At 41.7% G+C, this 24,669-nt stretch overlaps 1 protein-coding gene across 1 annotated transcript in view; it reads right to left on the bottom strand.

Annotated features, from left to right (window-relative positions):
- Positions 1–24,669, bottom strand: part of PRKAR2B (protein kinase cAMP-dependent type II regulatory subunit beta) — a 98,197-nt gene that overhangs the window by 45,890 nt on the left and 27,638 nt on the right. The window contains exon 2 of the mRNA XM_075145489.1: positions 21,282–21,317. Within this exon, the coding sequence (XP_075001590.1) occupies positions 21,282–21,317 (36 nt within the window). The remainder of the gene's footprint in view (positions 1–21,281; positions 21,318–24,669) is intronic.

Here is a 24,669-nt window from a genome sequence, read left to right as displayed (position 1 = left end):
GCCGCTCTTCTGCAAATCTAAAGAAAAGTCATTTTTTCTTATTTTGTTGTCCCTTAGAGGCCACTTTTGTAGCTCATTCCACATCATTCACAACCATTTAGAGAACAATTACACAGATTATTTAATTTCTAACTTTTTATTTATTCAAGACACCATTTATGCTGCTGCTCTGTAACATCACAAGAGCCTGAGCTGTAATTCCCAGTGATCTGGGGTACAGTCCCACATACATTTGTTCATGATCTCCAGTGTGTCATGACCTGCTAAATGTACTCGTGAATTCAATTAACTGCTTTTCATGTAAATTTGTCAGGACAGCTTTTTGTTCTATATCAGGTGACAGTAATATTCCATCTTTGTGGGGGCCAGAGCATCTACAGGAATGAACTTATTCCTGTTACTTTCAACTCTACACAGTTTCTTGACCATTCCACAGTCAAGCTGTGTTCAGGAGGTTTTAAGCAACTGGCACCTAGGGTCAGGTGTGAGGATACCACGAGCCGCACGACTGCATCAGCAAGTATAGAGTATTAGCATAGCGATACACACGAGTTAACACCTCTGTCAAACTGCAGCAAACCACTCTCTAATAGCAGGCAGTCTTTGTCTCCTTCATGCAGCACAGCTTTTATGTCATCACGCATTTTAATCTTCCTTCCCTTTGAGACCAGGTTCTCTGCAGAGATGGGCATGTGCACAGTGCAGGAAACGAGGATGTCTCACACCCAGGTACTGCTGCTGGGCACTTGGCGGTAGGCGTACCACAAGGGATTTGAAACTCCACGTAACTCTCTTTTTGACTGTATCAAGTGTAGGCTTCCTACTCTCCTCTTCTAGGCCCTTACTAAGCCAGTGTTATCAGCTACTGTCACGCTGTGTTACTCCTCTCTGTCTCTGCTTTGCTACTGTGACAGCTGCCTGACCGCAGTTCTCCAACAGCCCTTTGAGTGTTTTTCCACATCATCCTCACGCGTGGGTTGTGTTTCTTGAACTGATCCATAAAAATTGTACCACTTCCCCTCCTCATTCTTGCAGCAGAACAGTTGCTTGGATGGCATACGAAAGAAACCAACTGGGTTGGTTTAATAAGCTGCATGCATATGGGGCTTATTAAGATGAAGTACAGGGCACTCCATACTTGTCCTTCCTACGTGGTTTGACTTGTGCAAGCAAGAAACTTAATTAGCAAAAGGTATGGTCTTCACCAACATGCAACAACATATCGGTGTTGTTGGGCACTACTGAACCATGATGACAATTTAGATTCTCCTCTGTAATTACTTGCCAACAAACTGATCCCAGGAGCACACCTTGGGAGGATCTTTTAGATTAGGATCTCATCTTTTGCAGTGTAATTATGCGGCACAGTAGGCGTAAGTATTTCTTTTCTCCTTTCTTAGGTATCTTGCATCTGAAGCATTTCTTCATACCGACCATGAGAAAATGTGATTGACTCCACGTGATGTGCCTGAAAATCCTACAGAATAGCAGGTACGCCTTATATAGGGAGCCATTTTTGCTGTGTTTTATATAAATACATACACATACATACACATTTTTGTCTCCTGATAGCTGATTCTTTGATTTAGTCTATTTGAGCCTAAACCCCAAACTGGTGATGGCTGACATTCCCCAGGAATTTATTCCCAAATGGCTGGCATAAATTCGGCGGTTCTTTTAAAATAAAGAATAAGATTAGTGTCTATCTTCTCAGTAAAGAAAATGCCTGAAAAATTAAATTGTGGCCTGCATGACTATGTTTGCACAATACCGAAGTATATCACTATGATGGGATAGACAAAAAAATTAATAAAAGAGTAGGTGTACTCTGCTCTAGACCCACGCAGAATAGGTGTGAAATTAGTTCCCAAACCAATGCTAGCAGGAGAAAAAGGAAGAAAGATGTCTCCTCCTGTTGCTCCCTGGCAAGAATATGAGGGAGCAGAAAGTTATTCTCGTTTAGGACTCCCCCCTTTCAAGTGTCTTATGTCCCCAGCTCACAGAGCACACTTTTGCTACAGCACTGCTCCACTCTAAAGCAGTATTTCCAAAACACAGACTGTGATAGCAGGAAAGATCAAGGCTGGCAAGTAGGAGTTGAATTTGTGCCTTGGAAGATGCACTCATCACTTACTAGACTTCATGCACAGGAATTTTAAGGGTATAAACTCCCAGTTTTGTGGCAGTGTGTAGCTGATGTTCAGCATGACAGATGGTTTCAGAGGCTGACTGAAGCTTTCAGATTAGGCTGATGGGGTCCTTCTTGTGTGACTGCTTATTTGAAACTGAAACTCCACATTTTCATTATTTCCTTGTGTATGGAGAGGGGAAAGAGTAAGTGTTCCCATGCAGCCTGACATTTAACAAGAAAAGTAAGCAAGGCTTTAACACTTCCACTTAAAATGTATTCCTCTGACAAGTTCATTTTTCTTTATTTTCTGATGAAGTTCTGTTACCTATTCTAACTATGTAATAAACACATACAAACAATTTTCTTCATGAGTGGATTGTGGCATATAGCAATTTTTCATTCTGGCATGGTCATAATAATTCTTCACAGTAACTGTGAAGACACCAGAAAACTATGTTTCTCACTTTCACACAAAATAGTCATCAGAACAAAACCAGGAATTATTCACCCTTTTGTTATTGATCTACATCACTAGCTTAAAAACAAAACCCTTAAAGATACATTGCATTAACACAACCAAATTTTATTATTTTTAAATTTAATTTTCCCCTAAAGAAGAAAAGGGATTTAATTTGGGTGAGGGAGATATAAGGAAGAAAAATATTTATAATATTTATTCAGAGAAATTTCTGAAACTAAAACTCAGGAGAGATTTTCAAATTCCTGTTCAGTCCTTCTACAATTTTCTTACAATTTTTATACTAAAAAGATATGTATACACTGCTTTACACACACACGAACACCACTGCCATACAATGGCCAGATTCTTCTCCATTTGCCATGTGATCAAGCACCATGGGAGAGAGCAGGACTCTTCCTGACTTACGCAGTCAGTGTAAGATTGAACCAGAGGGAGAGATCCTGAGTTCAAAATCTATTAAGGAGATTCCTTAATAGTAAGCTAATAATCAAATGAGACAAGTGGGAGTAGAAATAGTGCATGCAAAAGGATGCCTTTAGTCCCTTACTGCAACATGCCTTGCAATGCTCCATTGTCATTTTATGCTGCTAAAACACAACTATGCACAGTACAAAAGCTATTCATGCTTTGCTCTACCCCAACTGTTTGTATGCAATGGTCACACAACCATTTCTATTAGTTTCTGTATACAATAGTAAACCAAACAAATCTAATGCACAAAAGAGTGATGAGCTAGGATCCGCAAGTGTTAAAACACTGTATATAATAATAGTATGATAGCAATAGTGACTCGCCTAGCACAGTTCTAAGTAACCTCATTTGAAAGAGCATACTAGATTTAAAAATTAGATCTCCAATGAGTTTTCAAGAGAGAAGACTTCTCACATCTTTATCTAGAAGAGAAAGCAAGATCTGAAATGAGAAAACGGGCATTGCCTAGTGTTAAGAAAGCAAATATGGTTCCAAGTTAACCACAAAACTATTATTGGGATGTACCAATCTGCTTGGCTGGTAAACTTATATGGCTGTCCAACATAGAAGTATGAATGGCTTTGGGGGCACTTGTAGGACCCACGGACAAGAAAACAAATACTGATTTCAAAGATGATATCTTTATCCTACATTTCCTCCCATGCTTTAAACTTCTTCATACCCTCCAAACTAGACGTTGGAGAAGCGGATCTGAGAGATACATGATAAAGATACATGAAGCAAATACACTGTGGAACAGGATTATGTGGCAGCAGGGGGGAGGGTGCAGGAAATAGGGAGCGTTTGATGGCAAGAAAGCCTTGGGCTTGTGCTTTGACAAAGGACATTTTGTTTAAACAACTGAGAAGTACACCCCGCAGCTCAAGGCATCGTGCTTCCTACGAAACATACGGAACTGACACAAAGCGTTTAGGAAGCAAAACATCAGGCTGCTGTTCATTTTACACATAAAATGCATAAATGGCATCGGGTGTTTTAAACACCATAGTATTTAGCAAAGGTATTTATATATATAATTTTCCCCTTTCTTTGACTCCACAATATTTAAAAGAAGCAGTACTTGCCAAATATTAAGCCAAACGTGAAGGTCAAAGACCAAGCCATTTGTATTATGGTGTTCTACAAGAAAACTTGCTAAACAAAATGTTCCACAAATACTGTTATTCCACTTTGAACAACTCACTCTGTAAAACATGCCTTGTCTTATTCATCTCTTATCCTCCAGTATCTTCTATTGCACGAAAGTCAAACCACATGAAATCACAGATGGAATGGAATTATTTTGGAAAACTGGTAAGCAGATACTACGGCCTACAGATTCATGCTCTATCACCTATAGCGGAGATACCATACCTCCCTAATCTAAATACAAATTTTGAAGAACAAAATAGCACAGCAACCAAAGTTGAGCTTATCATACTGGCCTGGTTTTGGCTGGGATAGAGTTAAATTTCTTCCTGGTGCTGTGTTTTGGATTTAGTATGAGAAGAATGTGGATAACACACTGATGTTTTTAGTTGTTGCTAAGTACCCTGCTAGTCAAGGACATTCAGCTTCCATGCTCTACCAAGCGCACAAGCGGCTGGGAGGGAGCATAGCCGGGACAGCTGGGACAGCTGGCCCAGCTGGCCAAGGGGGTATTCCATACTATGTGACGTCATGCTCAGTATATGAATGGTAGGCGTGTTCCAGGAAGTAGCGATTGCTACTTAGTTATTGGTCAGTGCGGGTGGTGAGTAATTGCATTGTGTATCACGCATTTTGTATATTCTATCATTATTATTATTATTATTTTCCCTTACTTTCCTGTTCTATTAAACTGTCTTTATCTCAACCTATGAGTTTTTCTCACTCTTACCCTTCCGATTCTCTCCCCATCCCGCCAGGGGGAGGGGTATGAGCAAGCGGCTGCATGGGGTTTGGCTGCCTGCCACATTAAACCATGACAGTCCTTTTTTGGCACCCAATGTGGGACTCGAAGGGTTAAGATAATGATAAATCTGACCAAAGCGTGTTAAGGCAAAATTGGTTATAAGCATTCATTATATTGATTTAATAGTCGCTGGTCACCATGTTGATTTATCGGCTCTCAAAGTTGTGGGGCTGGATCTCAATGTTGGGTTATGTAATACCTTACTTGCAGTATATGTTCCCTGTTGTGCTCTTTGTCACTGTTCAGAACTGGGTCAAGGTTATCATTTTGCTGCTGTTTTGCTGTTTTATGATATGATAAAATCATTGGTTGTAAGTCTAATCTGGTATCTGTACTCAGCATTGCCATCATCTCTGTACCTCAGGAACCACCTCTTAGAAACTATTAGTAATTACACTTTTTTCTCCTAGGGGGATGAATTTAGGAGGGAGACAGGGTGGGACACTTTCCCCCACTTGTTCATCTTCCCTTCCATATCTCCAGAAACTCCTTTTTCTTCTATCCTCTTCATGAAGCCGTCCACAATATTCCCTGAGAATTCTGAATATCCTTGGGATGTTCAAACAAGCATGTTCATATTGCTATGTGTCCTGAACGTGGTCCAGGTCTTGTTTAGGGTTAAACAACTATTTAGGAATACTGTCCAGAGATCAAAGCCGGCAACAGACACGGTGGCTACTGAAACCCCCACGACAGGCACTGTGGCTACTTCAACCCCCACAACAAGCACTGTGGCTACTCATACCCCGGCAACAGTCACTGTAGCTACTCCAACCCCCGTGACAGGCACTGTGGCTACTCAAACCCCAGCGACAGGCACCGCGCGTACTCCAACCCCCATCACAGGCACTGCAGCCACTCAAACCCCGGCAACAGTCACTACAGCTACTCCAACTCCTACGACAGGCACGGCAGCTACCCAAACCCCAGCAACAGCACTACAGCTGAACCAGAGGGCCAACCCTTGCTGGTATCCGTCACCCTTGTACAGAAGAGGAAATCTTGGAGGCGAAAGTCAGGTCCTTTAGAAAGGGATGATGGAAAAGCAGGGCCATCACAAGGAGGGCAGGAGGAAGAACTCGTAAACGAGATGGAAACCACCCGATCCCTATCCCTGAGTAAGCTGCGAGATATGTGGAAAGATTTCAGCCTTGTCCAGGTGAGCATATTGTTATCTGGCTGCGCCGATGCTGGGATAACAGGGCCAGTAGCCTGGAATTAGAAGGAAGCCAAACAGCTGGGATCTCTTTCTAGGGAAGGGGGCATTGACAAAGCGATTGGAAAAGGGGCACAAGCCCTCAGCCTCTGGAGACGACTGCTGTCAGGTGTGAAGGAAAGGTATCCCTTCAAGGAAGATGGTATATATTGCCCAGGCAAATGGACCACTATGGAGAAGGTACCAGTACCTGAGAGAATTACCCGTGCTGGAGGTGGTTTATAGTGATCTGGACGATGAGCAAATACCCAAAGATCCAGATGAAGTCCAGTGCACGCGACCCACGTGGCAGAAGTTGGTACAGAGCGCACCAGTGTCGTATGCCAATTCATTGGTAGTACTGTCCTGGAAAGAGGAAGAAGCACCAACGGTGGATGACGTGGTTGGCAGACTCCGGGAATATGAAGAAACTGTCTCCTCCTCCCTTGTCTCGGCTGTGGAGAAACTGCCCCGGAAGGTCCAGCAACTCGAAGAGGATATATCCTATTCTCCACCTGTATGGACCAGTATCTCAGCATTTTTCTGCTCGAGAGAGGATACAGAAGGTACACACCACGGGGCACCCTGTGGTTTTATCTGCATGACCACGGAGAGGACGTGAGGCAGTGGGATGGAAAACCTACCTTGATCCTAGAGGCAGGGGTACATGAGTTGCAAGGAAAAACAATCACACAAGGGGGTTCTCCCAGGAAAAATGCTGCTCCAGTTGTCAGGAAAAACCTGTCTCACAACGGTCCAGTTTCCAGTGAACAGTTCCCCAGACAGAGTAGAAGGGCTGATCTTACTTTGGATTGTAATGAAGAAATTCTTGACTCGCATTTGCAAGAAGTGAGAAACGGATACTATGACCAGAACTAGAGGGGCCCTGCCTCCGGCCAGGTGGAGGAAAGGGACAACCGGGTTTACTGGACTGTGTGGATTCGATGGCCTGGCACATCAGACCCACAGGAGTAGAAGGCTCTAGTAGAAGCCGGTGCACAGTGTACCCTGATGCCATCAAGCTATGAAGGGGCAGAACCCATTTGTATTTCTGGAGTGAAAGGGGGATCCCAAGAGTTAACTGTATTGGAGGCCGAAGTGAGCCTAAGCGGGAATGAGTGGCAGAAGCACCCCATTGTGACTGGCCCAGAGGCTCCGTGCATTCTTGGCATAGACTACCTCATGGTGATCAGTGCTTACCCACTTACTCCAGGTAGCATCGGTTGCATGATGTGTAGAGGATGGGGAAGTCCGGTGTGTACCTCAAGGGCATTTGATTTTGGGTGAAAATAGCCAATGAACTGAACTGTATGATGTTAATTGTTATATGATATTGCATATCATAATTTCTGTGGTTGCTATCAATGGTATTGCAGTAAAAATCACCCAGATTAATGAAGAATGAACTCCGATGAAATCAAACAAAGTGCAACGATGATAGAAGTGGCAGTGCTGATAGAAGCAGCAATAGTGGAATCAGAACAGGCTTCAGGATGCAACAATCCAACACCACACACCATCTCTCCTGCCCTGAAAGACTGTTATGACAGATGGAGCCCAAAGTCATGGACTACATGAACTCAGTGGACATTTTAGAGGGATGGCCCATAGACTAAGGGAATTATATCTGTGTGTGTGTATATATATACAAAGACAAGAAAGGTAGTGGTGATTAATTGGAATGTATTAGAAAATATAAGACCTAGGCATGACGTAAATGGTATAGAATAAGCGGTGGATACTGTCCTGGTTTCAGCTGGGATAGAGTTAAATTTCTTCCTACTGCTGTGTTTTGGATTTAGTATGAGAAGAATGTAGATAACACACTGATGTTTTCAGTTGTTGCTAAGTACCCTGCTAGTCAAGGACATTCAGCTTCCATGCTCTACCAAGTGCACGAGAGGCTGGGAGGGAGCATAGCCGGGACAGCTGGCCCAGCTGGCCAAGGGGGTATTCCATACCATGTGACGTCATGTTCAGTATAAGAATGGTAGGCATGTTCCAGGAAGTAGCAATTGCTACTTGGTTATTGGTCAGCACGGGTGGTGAGCAATTAGAATCATAGAATCATAGAATCATACAGGTTGGAAAAGACCTCTAAGATCATCGTGTCCAACCGTCAACCCAACACCACCATGCCCACTACACCATGTCCCTAAGGGCCTCATCTACACGTCTTTTAAATACCTCCAGGGATGGTGACTCAACCACTTCCCTGGGCAGCCTGTTACAAGGCCTGACCACTCTTTCAGTAAAGAAATTTTTCCTAATGTTCAATCTAAACCTCCCTTGGCGCAACTTGAGGCCATTTCCTCTTGTCCTATCGCTAGTTACTTGGCAGAAGAGACCAACACCCACCTCACTACAACCTCCTTTCAGGTAGTTGTAGAGCGCGATGAGGTCTCCCCTCAGCCTCCTCTTCTCCAGACTAAACAACCCCAGTTCCCTCAGCCGCTCCTCATAAGACTTGTGCTCCAGGCCCTTCACCAGCTTCGTTGCCCTCCTCTGGACACGCTCCAGCACCTCCATGTCCTTCTTGTAGTGAGGGGCCCAAAACTGAACACAGTATTCAAGGTGTGGCCTCACCAGTGCCGAGTACAGGGGCACGATCACCTCCCTGCTCCTGCTGGCCACACTATTTCTGATACAGGCCAGGATGCCGTTGGCCTTCTTGGCCACCTGAGCACACTGCCGGCTCATGTTCAGCCGGCTGTCAACCAGCACCCCCAGGTCCTTTTCCTCGGGGCAGCTTTCCAGCCACTCTTCCCCAAGCCTGTAGCGTTGCCTGGGGTTGTTGTGGCCGAAGTGCAGGACCCGGCACTTGGCCTTGTTGAATCTCATACAGTTGGCCTCGGCCCATCGATCCAGCCTGTCCAGGTCCCTCTGCAGAGCCTTCCTACCCTCCAGCAGATCAACACTCCCGCCCAGCTTGGTGTCGTCTGCAAACTTACTGAGGGAGCACTCGATCCCCTCGTCCAGATCATTGATGAAGATATTGAACAGGACCGGCCCCAGTACTGAGCCCTGGGGAACACCGCTCGTGACCGGCCGCCAACTGGATTTAACTCCGTTCACCACAACTCTCTGGGCTCGGCCGTCCAGCCAGTTTTTTACCCAGCGAAGAGTGCACCTGTCTAGGCCGTGAGCCGCCAGCTTCTCTAGGAGAATGCTGTGGGAGACAGTGTCAAAGGCCTTACTGAAGTCCAAGTAGACCACATCCACTGCCTTTCCCTCATCCACTAGGCGGGTCACCTGGTCATAGAAGGAGATCAGGTTGGTCAAGCAGGACCTGCCTTCCATGAACCCGTGCTGGCTGGGCCTGATCCCCTGGTTGTCCCGGACATGGCTCGTGAGCGCCCTCAAAATGAACCGCTCCATGATCTTCCCCGGCACCGAGGTCAGGCTGACCGGTCTGTAGTTCCCCGGATCCTCCCTCCGGCCCTTCTTGTAGATGGGAGTCACATTGGCGAGCCTCCAGTCGTCCGGGACCTCCCCAGTTAACCAGGACTGCTGGTAAATGATGGAGAGCGGCTCGGCAAGCTCTTCCGCCAGCTCCCTCAGTACCCTCGGGTGGATCCCATCCGGCCCCATAGACTTGTGAATGTCCAGGTGGCATAGCAGGTCATGAACTTCATCCTCTTGAATTATGGGGGGTTTATCCTGCTCGTCGTCCCTGTCTTCCAGCTCAGGGGGCTGAGTACCCTGAGGATAACCACTCTGACTACTAAAGACTGAGGCAAAGTAGGCGTTGAGTACCTCAGCCTTTTCCTCGTCCTTGGTGGCAACGTTCCCCCCCGCATCCAATAGAGGATGGAGATTCTCCTTGGCTCTCCTTTTGTCATTAACATACTTATAAAAGCATTTTTTGTTGTCTCTCACGACAGTGGCCAGGTTGAGTTCTAGCTGGGCTTTTGCCTTTCTAATTTCCTCTCTGCACGACCTAACGCGATCCCTGTACTCTTCCTGAGTTGCCTGCCCCTTCTTCCCCTGCCCTTCTTCTCCTTTTTTCCCTGAGTCCCAGCCAGAGCTCCCCGTTCAGCCAGGCCGGTCGCCTTCCCCGCCCGTTCTTCTTGCGGCACATGGGGACAGCCCGCTCCTGCGCCTTTAAGACTTCCTTCTTGAAGAACGTCCAGCCTTCCTGGACCCCTTTGCCCTTCAGGACTGTCTCCCAAGGGACCCTCTCGACCAGTGTCCTGAGCAGGCCAAAGTCCGCCCGCCGGAAGTCCATGGTAGCGGTTTTGCTGGCCCCCCTCTTTACTTCACCAAGTATCGAGAATTCTACCATTTCATGGTCGCTAAGCCCAAGCCGGCCTCCGACCACCACATCTCCCACCAGCCCTTCTCTGTTCGTGAACAGCAGGTCAAGCGAGGCATCTCCCCTGGTGGGCTCGCTTACCAGCTGCGTCAGGAAGTTATCCTCCACACACTCCAGGAACCTCCTCGACTGTTTCCTCTCTGCCGTGTGGTATTTCCAGCAGGAAATTGCATTGTGCATCACTCATTTTGTATATTCTATCATTATCATTATTATTTTCCCTTCCTTTTCTGTTCTATTAAACTGTCTTTATCTCAACCTACGAGTTTTTCTCACTTTTACCCTTCTGATTCTCTCCCCGTCCCACTGAGGGGGGCGGGGGGGAGTGAGCGAGCAGTTGCGTCGTGTTTGGCTGCCTGCCGGGTTAAACCACGACACATAGATACAGATACTGAAATATTTTAAAGAAAAATCAGAATTATTAAATAATGACTATCACTACACATCTGCTCCAAAAATAATTTTAAAATCCTTCCTACTTCTTTCAGTAATGTGCATACTCATTCAAAAAATAGCAATTATTTTATTTCTTTCAAAACCATGAGTTATGAGCATCCTGATAAAAGCGTTGGAAGATTATTAGCTTCTCTGATCATGTTTAGATTCTGGGGTGTTATTGGGATCGCTGAGATTATCAATGGTGAATGCGAACTTGGAAGCAGGTTAAAACAGAAAATACAATATGACCTACAGGTTGTCAGACACCAGAAGAATTTTTTGTGTGTCAAATGTTAACTAGAGACAAGAGAGGAAGTATTAATCTGAAAAAAACTGGCTATAAAATGAAGAGAAATTAAAAAACGACAGAGAATAATCTGTATTTTATATCAACTAGTTCACAGCACTCACTGCAATCTGAAAGCATCCATTAAGAAATCTTAGTACATTTATTCAATATTGACATGTGCGAACTACTACTTGCAGATAAATAACAGCCATATTTACTGTTATTAATATGAACATTTGGCCTCATTTCTGTATTTATTTTGATAGAAAGTCTGTTTTGTCTGAAAAACCTGTTTTCTCTGGAATTTATTCACTACTACTTAGTTACATAGCAAGAAGAAGATCTCCTCTTTGACTATAATGCATTTGTTTGGTCATGAAAGAAATATTAGATACTACATTAAAGCATTCCAAGTACGAGAGTGCCAAATACTGGTCTGTCTAAAATAAGAAGAAAAAATCTAGCTCCTTAGAAAGACCCCTATCTAGTCTCAAGCAGAACAGGAGACTATGCCGACCTGAGTACCCGAGAAAGCAGGGGGAGCCAGGCCCTGGCGCAGTCCCAAATGGGACTGTTCCCAAACGGCAGTATGGATGAGGCCACACTGCTGGCTGCGGGAAGAGCTTAGCATATAGACACAAGCTCTACTGTGGCACTTTCCCATACCCATCTTATTTACTAGTTACCTACATACAATGAGTTTAAAGAAATTGGTCAGTCTAACAAATATCCTAGCAAGGTACGGAGCTAAGCTCTTTATCAAACTGACTGGGCAACAGCCCATTGAGACGAATTTGATTTGTATTTCAACACTAACCTCTGGTTTATGTTTCATATATCTGAAACAAGATCAGCCCAAATAGCTGAAAAAACTATGGTGATTAATTTTATTGATACAAAACTATGTGCAGAACACTTTCCAAAGGTAATACTAAAACAGCAAGAAAAATTATAATTTCCCATAAAGGGGTGTATGCAGTAATTTCTGAACTCAAAACACATTTAACACTCTCCTATTTTCTAAAGAGGTTGCTATCTAGCTTTACCAAATTGTGCAATTTAAAAGTAATTATTCTGTACATTTTAGTCAGTCTATAAAACGCAGTCTAGAAATATGTGCTTGCAAGGACATCTAAACACAGAAATACAGACAAAACCTCAAGAAATCACCTAAAGCCCTATGCACTGCTGCGGTATAAATTACACCTCTATCCCTGCAGAAAACCTTCTTACCTTTCCTTAAATTTTCTGAGATAACACAATATTCCTGAGAAGTTTAGTCTATTGCTTCACTAAGTGTTTAGTTAGAAAGTTTTCCCCAAACGTAGCCTAAATATTTGTGTGTGTAAAAATTAGGCCAATCACTATTTGTTTATTTCCTTCCTTCCCTGCCACCTCCTTGGGCCAAATATTGATAGCCCTCTCTATAGCAACCCATCACATAGGACAAGACTTACGTATTTATCCCTGCCATCGCCCCTCCCTCCCTTCTCTTGCCTTCTTTCCTCCCTTCCTCCACCACCCCAAACATTGCATTATAGTATGCATCTACTAAATCTCTTCTTCTTTTATTAAGCTTAAAGTGTTCTGACAAAACAGCTTAAGCATAGCTGTATCTAAAATCTAGCATGACATTAATTTGCAACACTTAGCCTATTTCTGTAACTCGGCTCCATAAATGGGCTCTGAAAAATTCGTATTCAACCTCCGATGATGATCTATACAAGGAAACACTTTGATACAACCTGCTAGAATCTATGTCTCAGATTCTGGAAGTTTAATAAAGGAATAAATGAATGTTGAAAGTGAACCAGAAATAATGCACAGACAGCTTAAATTTTGTTTTCTTTTGAATAAGAATACTACTGTCCAACTATACACTGTAATATGGAATAGTTATGGTATAGATGCAATGCAATCTAGAGAAGACAAAGTTTCATGGTCAGAATCTTTCACTAGAACGGCTAAAACAACTGAACCAGGAAGGAGGCAGACAAGCTAAGCACACAAGCTCTTCTTCAGATCTGCCTCAAAGGCAACAAATCTCAAGGTAACAACAGGTCAGGAGCAAGTACTCCAAGTTTAATGTCATGATGTTATTTTATTAGACATTCTGAACAAAAACAGTGGTTAGCATTGGGAAGCAAATGTGCATGCTCCCTAAGCACCCCTAAGCCTATGTTATTACACCGTTTTTCTACAGGAACTTTTCTCAAATTCCCAGAAAATATAACAGGAGACTAGACAGAGCAAATTAAACTCTTGTTTCTGTGACTGTCTCATTTGCAGCAGAACCTGCTAAGTGCACAGCAAATAAGCTACGCAAGAGAAACTAAAGAAAGGAAGCTGGATCACTTGGTTATGGATTGGGTGGGAAACAGCTTCTGTTGCTAACTTTCCACAGACCCAGAAGTGTTGTGGGGCAGGCCACTGAAATCAGCTCTTCATTCTCAAGAGTTAAACATGTGCTTTCAGCAGGACCAGGACCAGACTGAAGCATAGCACTCTCCCTGACCCGGGGCTATAAGGTGCCTACAGCTCAGTGCACCATGTCTGTATTGTCATACGGCAGCCTAAGCTCAGTCCAGAGACAAGTGCCACCGGCTCTTGTGGCACCTGATATCAGAGGCTACTCTTGGGGAAACTCTGTGGCTCATTTCTCCCTGTGACATCAGCCATGGGATAACCCTGCAAAAGCAGACGAAACGTGAGTTGCAAGTTCACTATGGCATACAGAAAAAAATACAGTGTAGACATACCACCTGGCAAAGAGATATAATCACCTTATCTTTAAACTGCTGTGCCCATACAATTACAGCTATATTCTGTAGGAGTTATGATCTAAGTGCTTCATGGAAAGAAAATAAGGATTGCATGTAGGGCATTCCATTTCTGATGCAGGCAAAATTAGTGACATACATTCTGACTTGCATATCGATGCTCCAGTTCCTATAAGCTCGGGATACTCCTCATTCATTAATGGAAATGGGTGTTGAGTAATTCCTCAAGGTTTGCGAAGGATTTAAGTATTACAATGATGGTAACTGTAAGAGAGACCATGATCAGGAAAGACAATATTCTCTGTAAGGACTGGAGAGTACAGACTATACAACGCATTTGTGCAAAAACACAAACTAAAGAAGGGCGTATGTTCTCAGCAATTCGCGATTGAGGCAGCTGCTATTACAGAATACGGTGGAAGAGGCACAGCTGCGTAGGAAAGCTGTGTGAAACAGAAGCAGTGACTGCCTTGCAAGAGGAGCGGGAAGTAAATGAAGGGCACGTCCACTCACACAACGATGCACAGTACATGTCTGCACCCATGTACAGCTGCAGCCCCGCAGAAGTCAGCACAGTCTAACAATCCCTTCAGCAGGCTGAACTTAGGAAAGACAGTCTGCTTCTGTGACCTCCAGTAACCACAACCTGCCACACTGATGTGCTACCACAAGCTTAGGTGCCTTCTTTACTGTGCTCTGTCATGCAATGTAGATACAGCCTAAAGTTCTGACAGCACTTTTTCTTCTGGTTTTCCTCACCACTACAATGGCAGCCTTAGTGCTTAACTGAATTTCAGTATTAGCTACTACTGTATGTCAGCTGACTATGTCCCTGTTTACTGAAAAAAACTGAAGGATTGGGCATTTAAATTATGGATTGACTACATGCGTGTAATGAAGAACAAAGATGCATCCAACATCATTTGAATTCAGTTTAGGGGTTATTCATCACTCAGAACAAGCAGAACCAGTACCTCTGCTTGAAGAACTACACTGGAATTACTGGTTCGTCAATAAAGTTCTTTATTCTTCTTCCTTCTGTCACTATGACTTGATATGCTTCTACAACAACACTGCCTCCTACCTGAGCATTTCAAAGCGGAGTTTACAGTTACTTCATTCCTCACCATTATTTTTGGTACAACTCCAGCTTCTGCCTTACTGTATAAAAGGGAATAGCACTTCATTTCAGTTAGCTGTCTTTTCTCTGACAATTTTTAACATGCCATAGGAAAGTGGGTGCCAATCTCTTTAAGAAAATCTCAATATAATTCAAGCAGATTGAAATTATAAATGAAATACTGTTCTTAGGGGCATATTCTATTCTTATAACATTCTATTCTTATAACATACTGTTATTCTTCGGTAACAGTATCGATATGCTTTTCCTAAATACTAATTTATATTTAACAATTGAATTTAATATCACCTATGTTCTTCCATACTTAAAATTTCGGAAAGCAGTTAGCCATTTCTTCACTAACAGGACTCCCATGGTCTAAATTCAGTAAAATTCCTCAGTGTTTCTTAAGTAGGTTGTCACATTTTCTGTAGAAATCATTAAATTGAAAACTAGCAGTGATATATGTAAATGCTACTGTGGGCATGACTAATCCACAGTCCACACATCTGTACAGAATAATGAACACAAAACTTTTATCTTGTCACTTTCTTCCTAATGGCACCTTACGCAAAGATGAAGAATAGATAAATTGTTCTGGCAAACTTGCTCCCAGATTTTCCCTTTTATGAGGGCTGCGCAGAATCCCCCTCCTCCTATCTGAATGCGTGCCAAAACGCAGGCATCTGTCATATGCCAGGCAGAGGCGTGAGCCCTGTGCGTCAGGCAGGGAGAGCTGAGAACACCCATCTCCGCAGCTGCGTGACGAGGGCGCAGCCAGCTCGGGCAGGAAGGGGGACAGCGCTGTAACGTGACCTCTGTGTGACGAAGTGTGCACGCGTGTGTCCAGCCTCTGGTGCGGTGGCACTGTCCTGCTCCCAGCTGCGCAGTCACAGGCCTTGGAGGTCTGACAGGCAACCCACCACCGATGTCATCATTATACATAAAGGATGCTATGAAGTACTCACGAACTTCTTTGTGAAGGGTTTCACTCTGTGTGCGTATCGTAATAAAAACAACTAGCTTGAGGGGCCTAGAAGTTATCAGTGTGTTTCGATTAAAAGATTTACTTATTTCTGAAAATTCTAAAACAACTGAAAATGTCATAGGTTTCCTACTAAGTGTTTTTTCTGCTGACTGAGTTTAACAGAAAATATTTCTAACCTGCAGAAATTCTTGCTGGAAAATATTTAAATAATTGCAAGGCTTGAGCAGAAGTGAACTAAACTGACTTCTCTACCAATTCAAATTAACTACCAGCTGTGTCAGACAATTCCATTATCACGGCTTTTGGGCATCTCAAGCAATTAAGAATAAAGAGAACATTACATCTCTTTCTTTCTCTTCAAACTGTTGACATTTTGTAAGTCTAAAATTTGTAGAGTTAAGTAAAATGAGTTTTGGTTCTTAGAAAAACTTCCATACTTCCGTAAAAAGAGGGGAGAGAAAAAAAGAAAAAAGAAAAGAGACAGGCCACCAAGCGCAGCCCTGTCTTTATCAGAAATTACCACAGTACATAAGTGTACATACAAAAATATTTTGCTTTTGAGTACCTGCTAAATGAACTAAACACATCCTTTTCACAGGGTTCACAGGGCATAAAAAATGGCTTCCTTCTTTCTCAGCCTTTCCTCTTCAGATAATCAGCCATGTACCTAAAAGTGACAGTTCCTAGCAGTGTGTGTAAAGGCAAAAAATGTTTCCAATTTCAACAACTGCAAATTAAAAAAAAAGTTTAGAAGTAAAATAAAAAGAAAAAATAATAATGTTTGTTGCACAGAGATCTCCTCTAGTGTCATGTGAGATTCTCTCTCTCCCCCTCTCTCTCTGCAGTAGGTGGATAATGTAAGCATCAATATACTTATTATGTGTTTCTCTCTTTTCTTTGGAGAGGTCCTTAACTGGCATCCATGGTGAAGAAACCTGAAAGTTTTCGCCTTCTCTGCTTCCGTCTGTTCTTTCCACAATAGTGGTATCTCCTCGATTGCAAGTTTATTCCAGATATACCTAAGCCAGTTTCTCCCTAGAGGTTCAGCGCTGATGTACTCTGCCTGTTGACTATGTTTACATTATTTTTGTTTAGAGCTTTGTGGTTGAGAGAACAGTATTTAAAACTTCATTTATGTCCTTTCCACAGGACGAAAATGATATTTTGAAGTTAGATATTGTCTGGGGGAGAGGAATGAGGAAGTTACCTCTGTTGTTAATAAGAGATACCCCACAGATGCCCTTGAGCCTATCTACCAGTTCTTCTTAGCTTACAAAGGCTTAACTCACAGCAACCTCAGTTAGGTTCTCTTCACCCTTTCAGAAGCTTAAGCAGATACATAACTGAAGTAACTTTATAGATTGTTATCTATTTCTTAATTAAGACAATATTATACATTTGTATATAATACTAGTAAATGGGTATAAATAGCCTCCGTAAATGGTATCCATCAAGTATAAATTTAAGCTCATTCTGTAGCAAACCCATGCTGGTTTTGTTGCATTATTCTAAACTCCTGCCAGTATTTAATGAGATAATTTACTTGTTTATCTATCCATCAAGATGCTGAAAAGCAGAAACCCAATGCTTCCGCTAACATACAGAACCACATTAGCCTTCCATCCCTAGGTATCTCATACTTGAATGGATGAAAACTAATCTCATCCATAGCAAGAAAGTATCTGTCTATATTCAGAAACTGCACCTCTTGGCTACCTCAACTTGTTCAGGAATTTCCACTCATTTTTCACCTCATGAACATACTCACAGCTTTCTCTTCCACTTCATGCTGCTTCTACCTCCATGACCCCCTCTCTTCCCATCCAAGTCTCTTGATCGCCTCAACAGTTTTTCCTTCTTTCTCTTCATCTCCGTCCCACCAGATTTTAAAAGAAAAATTAAGGATTAACTACTTGCAGCTGTCTCATTGTTCATTCTAGCTCTATAAAGTATTTTTAATTTCCTCTTTTTGCTAAACTCCTCTATTTAAGACTATGATATCTATTATTCTTTGTGCATAGCCTAGAACAATGGAGCACATTATTAACTAGCCCATAAGTAGCTATGTCATCAGCACTATGGTATATGTGTATTTTATGTATAAAGCCCACATTGCATATATACAGACATACGCATAAACACATGGAAGAGATACTAAATTAGGTAGCTCAATAAATTTTAAGAATTGAAATTCAAGAAAAATTAATTGATACTAGCTTACTTATGCCTTTATCCTCTACACACCAATGACAGTACATTAATACATTCACAGTGTGTTAACAGGAGCAGCTGTTAAATAATAAATGCCTTACTATTATTGTTTTCAGCAGGTGCTTCAGCAATTAAACTCTGGCTGCTTAATCTCTAGCTCAGTTAGGAAAAATAACTATATCTTATGCCACCAAGTAAAATACTAGGCATTATCCAAAGAATAACAGAAACATCAAAATCAAGATATCCACTGTAGAGAATTATTGTTTTCTTTGTGAAGAAATATGTGTCATCTCCTGGCTTCTCCCTGCTTATCATTGCAAGAGCTCAAAAAGCAGCTTTTAGCAGAATAGTCTAGGAGCCTTTGCTGCGGATATCATTGGATGTTTTGCCTCAACCGATGTCAGTAGTTCAGCTCTTTCTCCATCCCACCACTGGCTAAAGGCAGCCAGAGGTAGTTATTTGGAAGCCACAGCACAGGTCAGTTGGAGACCCAATGAAAATCAGCACACCAAAACCTCCTGTATTTCTATTTTCTTTAAACCAATGCACCCTCAGGCAGCACTCCGTGGTCTATGCAAGGGAAGTAGAGACAACCCATGGGCAGAGGCGTGACAAAGGCAGGGACCATACAAGCACTCTCTTGGAATCAGTCTGCAATATCACTAGATCAGATGCAACGTGAAACCACGTGCTACACTAACTCGCCGAATATTTGTCATTAACTTGGAGTAATGTTCATCAGAAACAAATCTTCAAAACCACTCAAGAATCAACGATCTTGCACATTTCAAATTTTAAACTAGCTCTTAGCTAAATAGCCTAAAATTAAGAGAAATCCGTATTTGAGAAAACCCCTATGTTTCATTTGGTCAGCCTCTCATTTCCTAAACATGAGAATCAACTTCGATTACGGAATGCTATTAAGCTACCAAGCATAAAAAAACAGCTACTATCTGGCTTTTCTACTTGCAAGGTCTCTTGACTACCTTAATGTATCCAAACGATTCTTTAATTAAAAAACAAGTATCTAAAAATATGGTTAGGACTGCAAACATCCCTGTAAAATGTTTGTATTATCAGCATAGTCTGTTTCATATTTTTAGTTTTATATTTTATCAATCAAGTTTCTTAACTCCGGCACCTCTCCGGTAGTTATTTAGTATTTAAGGAGAAAAGTAAGAACTATCACCTTTCATGGGCCTCCTTGTTTGAAAAAATAATTATTTTGACTATTAAAGCTGCCAGAAACTTAATAAAATAGTACATATAGTAAACTGCAGTATTACCTTGTTCCAGCTTGAAATGTATTTACATCTGGACTTTACCACACAACTTGACTCATTATTCTTAATACGATAACTCTATTTTATCCCTCCACAACAAGACCAAAACACATGAAATATTAATTGCCCATAGAAATTATTTCTCCAATAACTGTGCAAAATATTCAGGCTTCTAACATGTTTTTAGTTTCCTTTTAAAGCAACATCAAAAATAACTGATTTTTTTTTTCCTGAGCAAGTATTAGCTTTTCAAACAATCAAACTTTCCTACTGAAATGCAAAAGCTTATCACACATCTGTTATAAGGACCGCATTCATTAAAGTCAGCTATCAATCACTCACAGTAAAACTTTCCTTAAAACACGCAACATAATTTGCATAAAGCCCTGCTCACTGCTACTGAGTGCTAGTCAACGAATCATTCCTTTCATTTCATGCTACAAAGTATTACCATTACTTAAAATATGAGAATATTTGGAATTCATTACATCTTCTTACTTTGTGCTACATATGGTATGCATCAATCCTGCACATGGATTTTTCTATACAGTTCCTTAGTAATCCTGAGGATCTCCACTAGTATTTTTATATTGACAAGGAACTATCTGACTGAGGCTGTAACTAGCAAAATTAGAAGTCTGGATAGACTTACTGCATTATGGACCACAAACTTTATTACATTTACTAAAAATGACCTGTAGTTGAAAACAGAAAGCTTTTTATAGTTAGATTTTAAACTTAGCATACTGGGACACCTAGGAAGAGCTCACATCTCCCGCTCTGCTGACACTTCTGAGTCAGTCATAAGTCTCGTTGCATTTAGTGGTGGCTTTTACACCCCACTTTCAGATTCATAGTATTTCAAACAAGTAAGACTTAGGTTCTGGGCCTTATGCTTCGAGAAAAAGCCCTCAAAAATGAAGCCTAAAGGCTATGATACAGCAGAAGAATAAGAGGCCAAGAATATTAATTTTTAATGATACATAATATGGAGGGATCTGTTACATGTAATGGAATAAGGTAAATAGTCCTCTGAGCCGGCACGAACCAAGTTAGCTTGAAGAATACAGAAATCGGCACCAAGCTAGGCAGGCGCGCTCCTAGCACAACACACCACCACCACGGCAATGCTGCTTCTAGGACCCAATCTGCCAGCTCTGCACAGCAGAACAACGCACCATGTACACAAACCAGCGCCTTTTTGAAAAACACAGGGAGATTTCTAGGACGGTTGTACATTTTCTCATGCACAGATGATCACCAAATTGCTGTTTCAGGTTGTCTATGAAGTAAGCAAGACAGCCCTGCATCAGATTACATTCAGTTCTTGCTTTCAAAGTTCAGTTCAGTTAGGACTAAAATTATTTTCTTTAAAGGAAAAAAGAAAAGCCTAGGTTTTTCATAAATTCCACAGCAACAAGAAGGCTTCATGCAAGTTCTGTGACCTGAAACCTCGGCTAACATTTTCCAGTAAACCAGATAACAAATTTGAGGTTAACTGACGTCAGTCATCTTTAAAGAACTCTGACTAATGTCGTATTATGTTTTACATGACAATCACCATCAGCATTATGTTTCAACTACTATGTAGACCAGTGAAACATGCAAGTTATCCAACTTACCTGATGCCCGTCTGGTGAATCGGTTTATCACTGGAGCTGAAAGAAAACACGACATTTCAATTAGATTCTTTTTGTAATAGTCTAACACACTTTAAATGTAACAATGTTATACTTCATTCAAAGTGCGACAACTACAAAAATCTGTTAACCATTATTTTTGTATCTTTATAGAAGCTCATGTTAACTTCATACACACTTACACTTTTAAGCAGCTTTGCAAGAGATGTGGTAGACAGTAACCAGTAAGCTTTCAAGACCATTTTCATCTTCTTCAGAGTTACTGTTACTTATTGCTGTTCATGACTGGCTGTGAAACATTTAGATCTGCATTTCCATTATTTATTGGGAGCACAGAAATTGGCCTCTTGCAAACAATGATGCAAGCATGGATTAAAAAAAGATGTAAAAAAATTAATTTTAGTTTTACAAAGTATACCTATTAGAAATCTGGCACCAAAGATACTCCTATAGAGAAAAAGACTAATTTGCAATCCCATCTGACAGATCAACTTTTGCTTTGACTAACCTTTAAAACTCCTTGGGTAAGTCAGTAACAATGCCACCCCCCGCCCAAAACCCAGTTTTACCCTGCAAATGACTCTTATAGTGCCATCTTGGCACATCTCCAACTGCTTGCTGCAAACATTTGGAGTCAAGCTCCTGTCTTGTTTCCAACTGGGAGAGATCACAAAATACATCTTAAAGTACACAGTTTTGCCTCTATTTCATTTCCAGGTTTACCAGCTTCAAGAGATACTAGAGTTAAAATAGATGAAGAAATAAAGTTCTATGTTTTGCCTTCGAAATGCAACCTTCAAGTTTGCTTCTAATTAGTGTAAAACACTGGTCTCGAACTCTACTTTCATGTGATACTCTTTATTCCAGCAGTTAATGTAAGAAGAAAATCTGAATGACCTAATTTCAAATGTGGGCAGCAGCTACATTAAAAATGTATGCCCTTACAGTGCTTATTAATATCCAACCTTAATAATTGCTCTTAATGTTTACACGGAATTGAAAAATGAAAAATATTGAACTTTTTTATTTTATCCCACTTAATTTTACATGGGAGTTATGCATCATTTCTTGAACATGTAAGCCAAGATAAAGAGAAAAAAAATTGCTGAGAAAACAGGAGAAACAGTAACAGCTTGAGATGCAAACTGACTTTTTATTCCTTTGGGGAGAAAAAAAACAGAGCAAAGCTACAATTTCTAAACCACAGTTGCAGATGGTTTGTGCAAGCACATACAGTAGTGACAGGTCCAAGTGGCAAGAAATACACTGGGAAACCCGACTACAGCAGTTCAGAGTGCTAGTCATGAGCAAAGAAACCTCTGGTGAAGAAGCTATCACAAACCCCAAACATGTATATAAATAAACAAGCGAGTAACATAACCAGCAAGGTTATTTTTAAACTTGAATTCTAATTCCCTCCAGCAATTTTTTTTTTTAAATAAAAAGACAAGAAATTTAGACACATTTTTTATTAGAGCAGACACCACACTTTATGCAAATATTGTTTTGTAATACAGGGGACTGTTTCATTCCTCAAAACTCTTCACTTTGTCGCTAGGGTTACGGGCCAAATTCATTTCAGGACACTAGTCATGACTGTCACCATCAGATGGCTGAGCTGTTACCTCCAGTGTGGAAATTAGCAGCAGTTCTCAGCAGATGTGCTCATATTAAAAAAATATTTGGAATCTGACATATTTCTAACAAGAAAGCATAAAATAGTGCTCTGCTCCAATTCAAAAGCTTTCCCCAAACTCAGGGAGGGTATTTGGCTTTGGTCAGTTCTGTACATCACCTGTAGATATGAAGATTTAACTCCTCTAGACAGCCACCTCAACACATTTTACCAACACAAAAAAAATAATACAACATTAAAAAAAGAACATCTAACACAAAACTAACATAATTTGGAGACTACTTCTCTTTGAAAGTTACTGGGACTGTCAAAGAGACAAGTCCTTTTCCAGCTACTTCCAGCTACTAAATTCACTCTTTTATTTGGCTGCAGGGAGCTTAATTTATTTTACAATAAATTTTATAAATTATTTACTGTTAGGAAAAAAAAAAAAGAAAAAAAATAGCAAGAATGTCAGAACGTTGATAAGCAACTATTTTTGAGCTCATATGAATAATCAGTGTTTGAGCAGCAACCAGGCAAAGCCTTCCTCCCCAGACTGGGATTTCATGAAGGTCATCCAAATGTGTTACTGGGAGATTTAGAAGCAGCACCCATGGTTCTTTGTTATGGAGGAAGCTGAACTACTCTCTGTTTCTCTTGTAGCAAATTGCAATACACTTTTGTTGCCTAGAAAGATGGGAGCGTTAGCTTACAAGAAGGTCTCAGAGAATCATTGGCCCTACAGAAATTTAGCTGGTATTTTCACCACAAAGTAGATGCATGGTCAACCAGGTCGCTACAATGGCTGGCAGGATACGCATAGTAAGGTGGTCAAAAGAAAGTCTAAGAAGCATTTTGCTGGAGCCATTAAAAAAATATTAAGTTATCTTTCAAACATGTCAGGAGGTGAAAGTCTTGGCTCAGAAACAAATGGACAAATCGATGGCAGAAATATTCAATGAAGGATATTAAACGCTCTTCCTCGAGCGACAGAGCATCAGGAGCAGCAGAGGTATTTCCAGGGGAGAAGCACTACTTGCTCTGCCTGTGCTCATCATCTTCCCTGGTTATCTTTTTTTAGCCACTGTCCTTACTGAGTTCTGGTTTAAGCTGACTCTTAGGTTTGGACCGGGATGACTGTCCTGATTCACAAGACTCGAGTGAAAGTGGCACCCAGAGAGTACCACACCGAGAGACAGTCTTGGCATCCAGGTTTAACTATGAGGGCAGCTTTGAAATCCCACTCAAGACCACAGGGATATTGCACTTATACCTATGGGTTCAAGCCCTGAGCTACACGCACGCACAAGAAGCAGCGCTTAGGTATTGTGCTTTCCACCCTGCTGCTGCAGCCGCTCCCCAACACCCCTGCTCACCACTCTCCTCCCAGCCGCGTCCGCAAGCGGCCTCTCACGTTTTTGGTGCCGGCCTGCAGGCCCAGCAGAAAGCAGCTGGCTGTTGGGCTCTGTAGGCTGCCCGAGGACTGCTCCCTACCATGAAAAACCCTTGCCAGAGGGCTACCCCACCCCTGACAACACCCCGCTTGCAACACTGCTGACACACGCCAGTTCACAGCACCGCAATATTCCAGCAAGGGTAAACTCAGGAAGGGAATGGGCTTGAGGCAATACCTACATGGCTATTGAAGTTAAGTCTACAGCAAAAATATACTTTATCTTAAAGGTTATAGTGATATTGTGCTGAGGATTGGTTGCTCAGAATGATTCAATAAATCCACTTGCTAAAAAAAAC

This window comes from Calonectris borealis, chromosome 1 (assembly GCF_964195595.1).
Source record: "Calonectris borealis chromosome 1, bCalBor7.hap1.2, whole genome shotgun sequence".
Taxonomy (NCBI): domain Eukaryota; kingdom Metazoa; phylum Chordata; class Aves; order Procellariiformes; family Procellariidae; genus Calonectris; species Calonectris borealis.
Note: the sequence above shows the minus strand (reverse complement) of the source record. Positions and strands in the feature narration are given on the sequence as shown.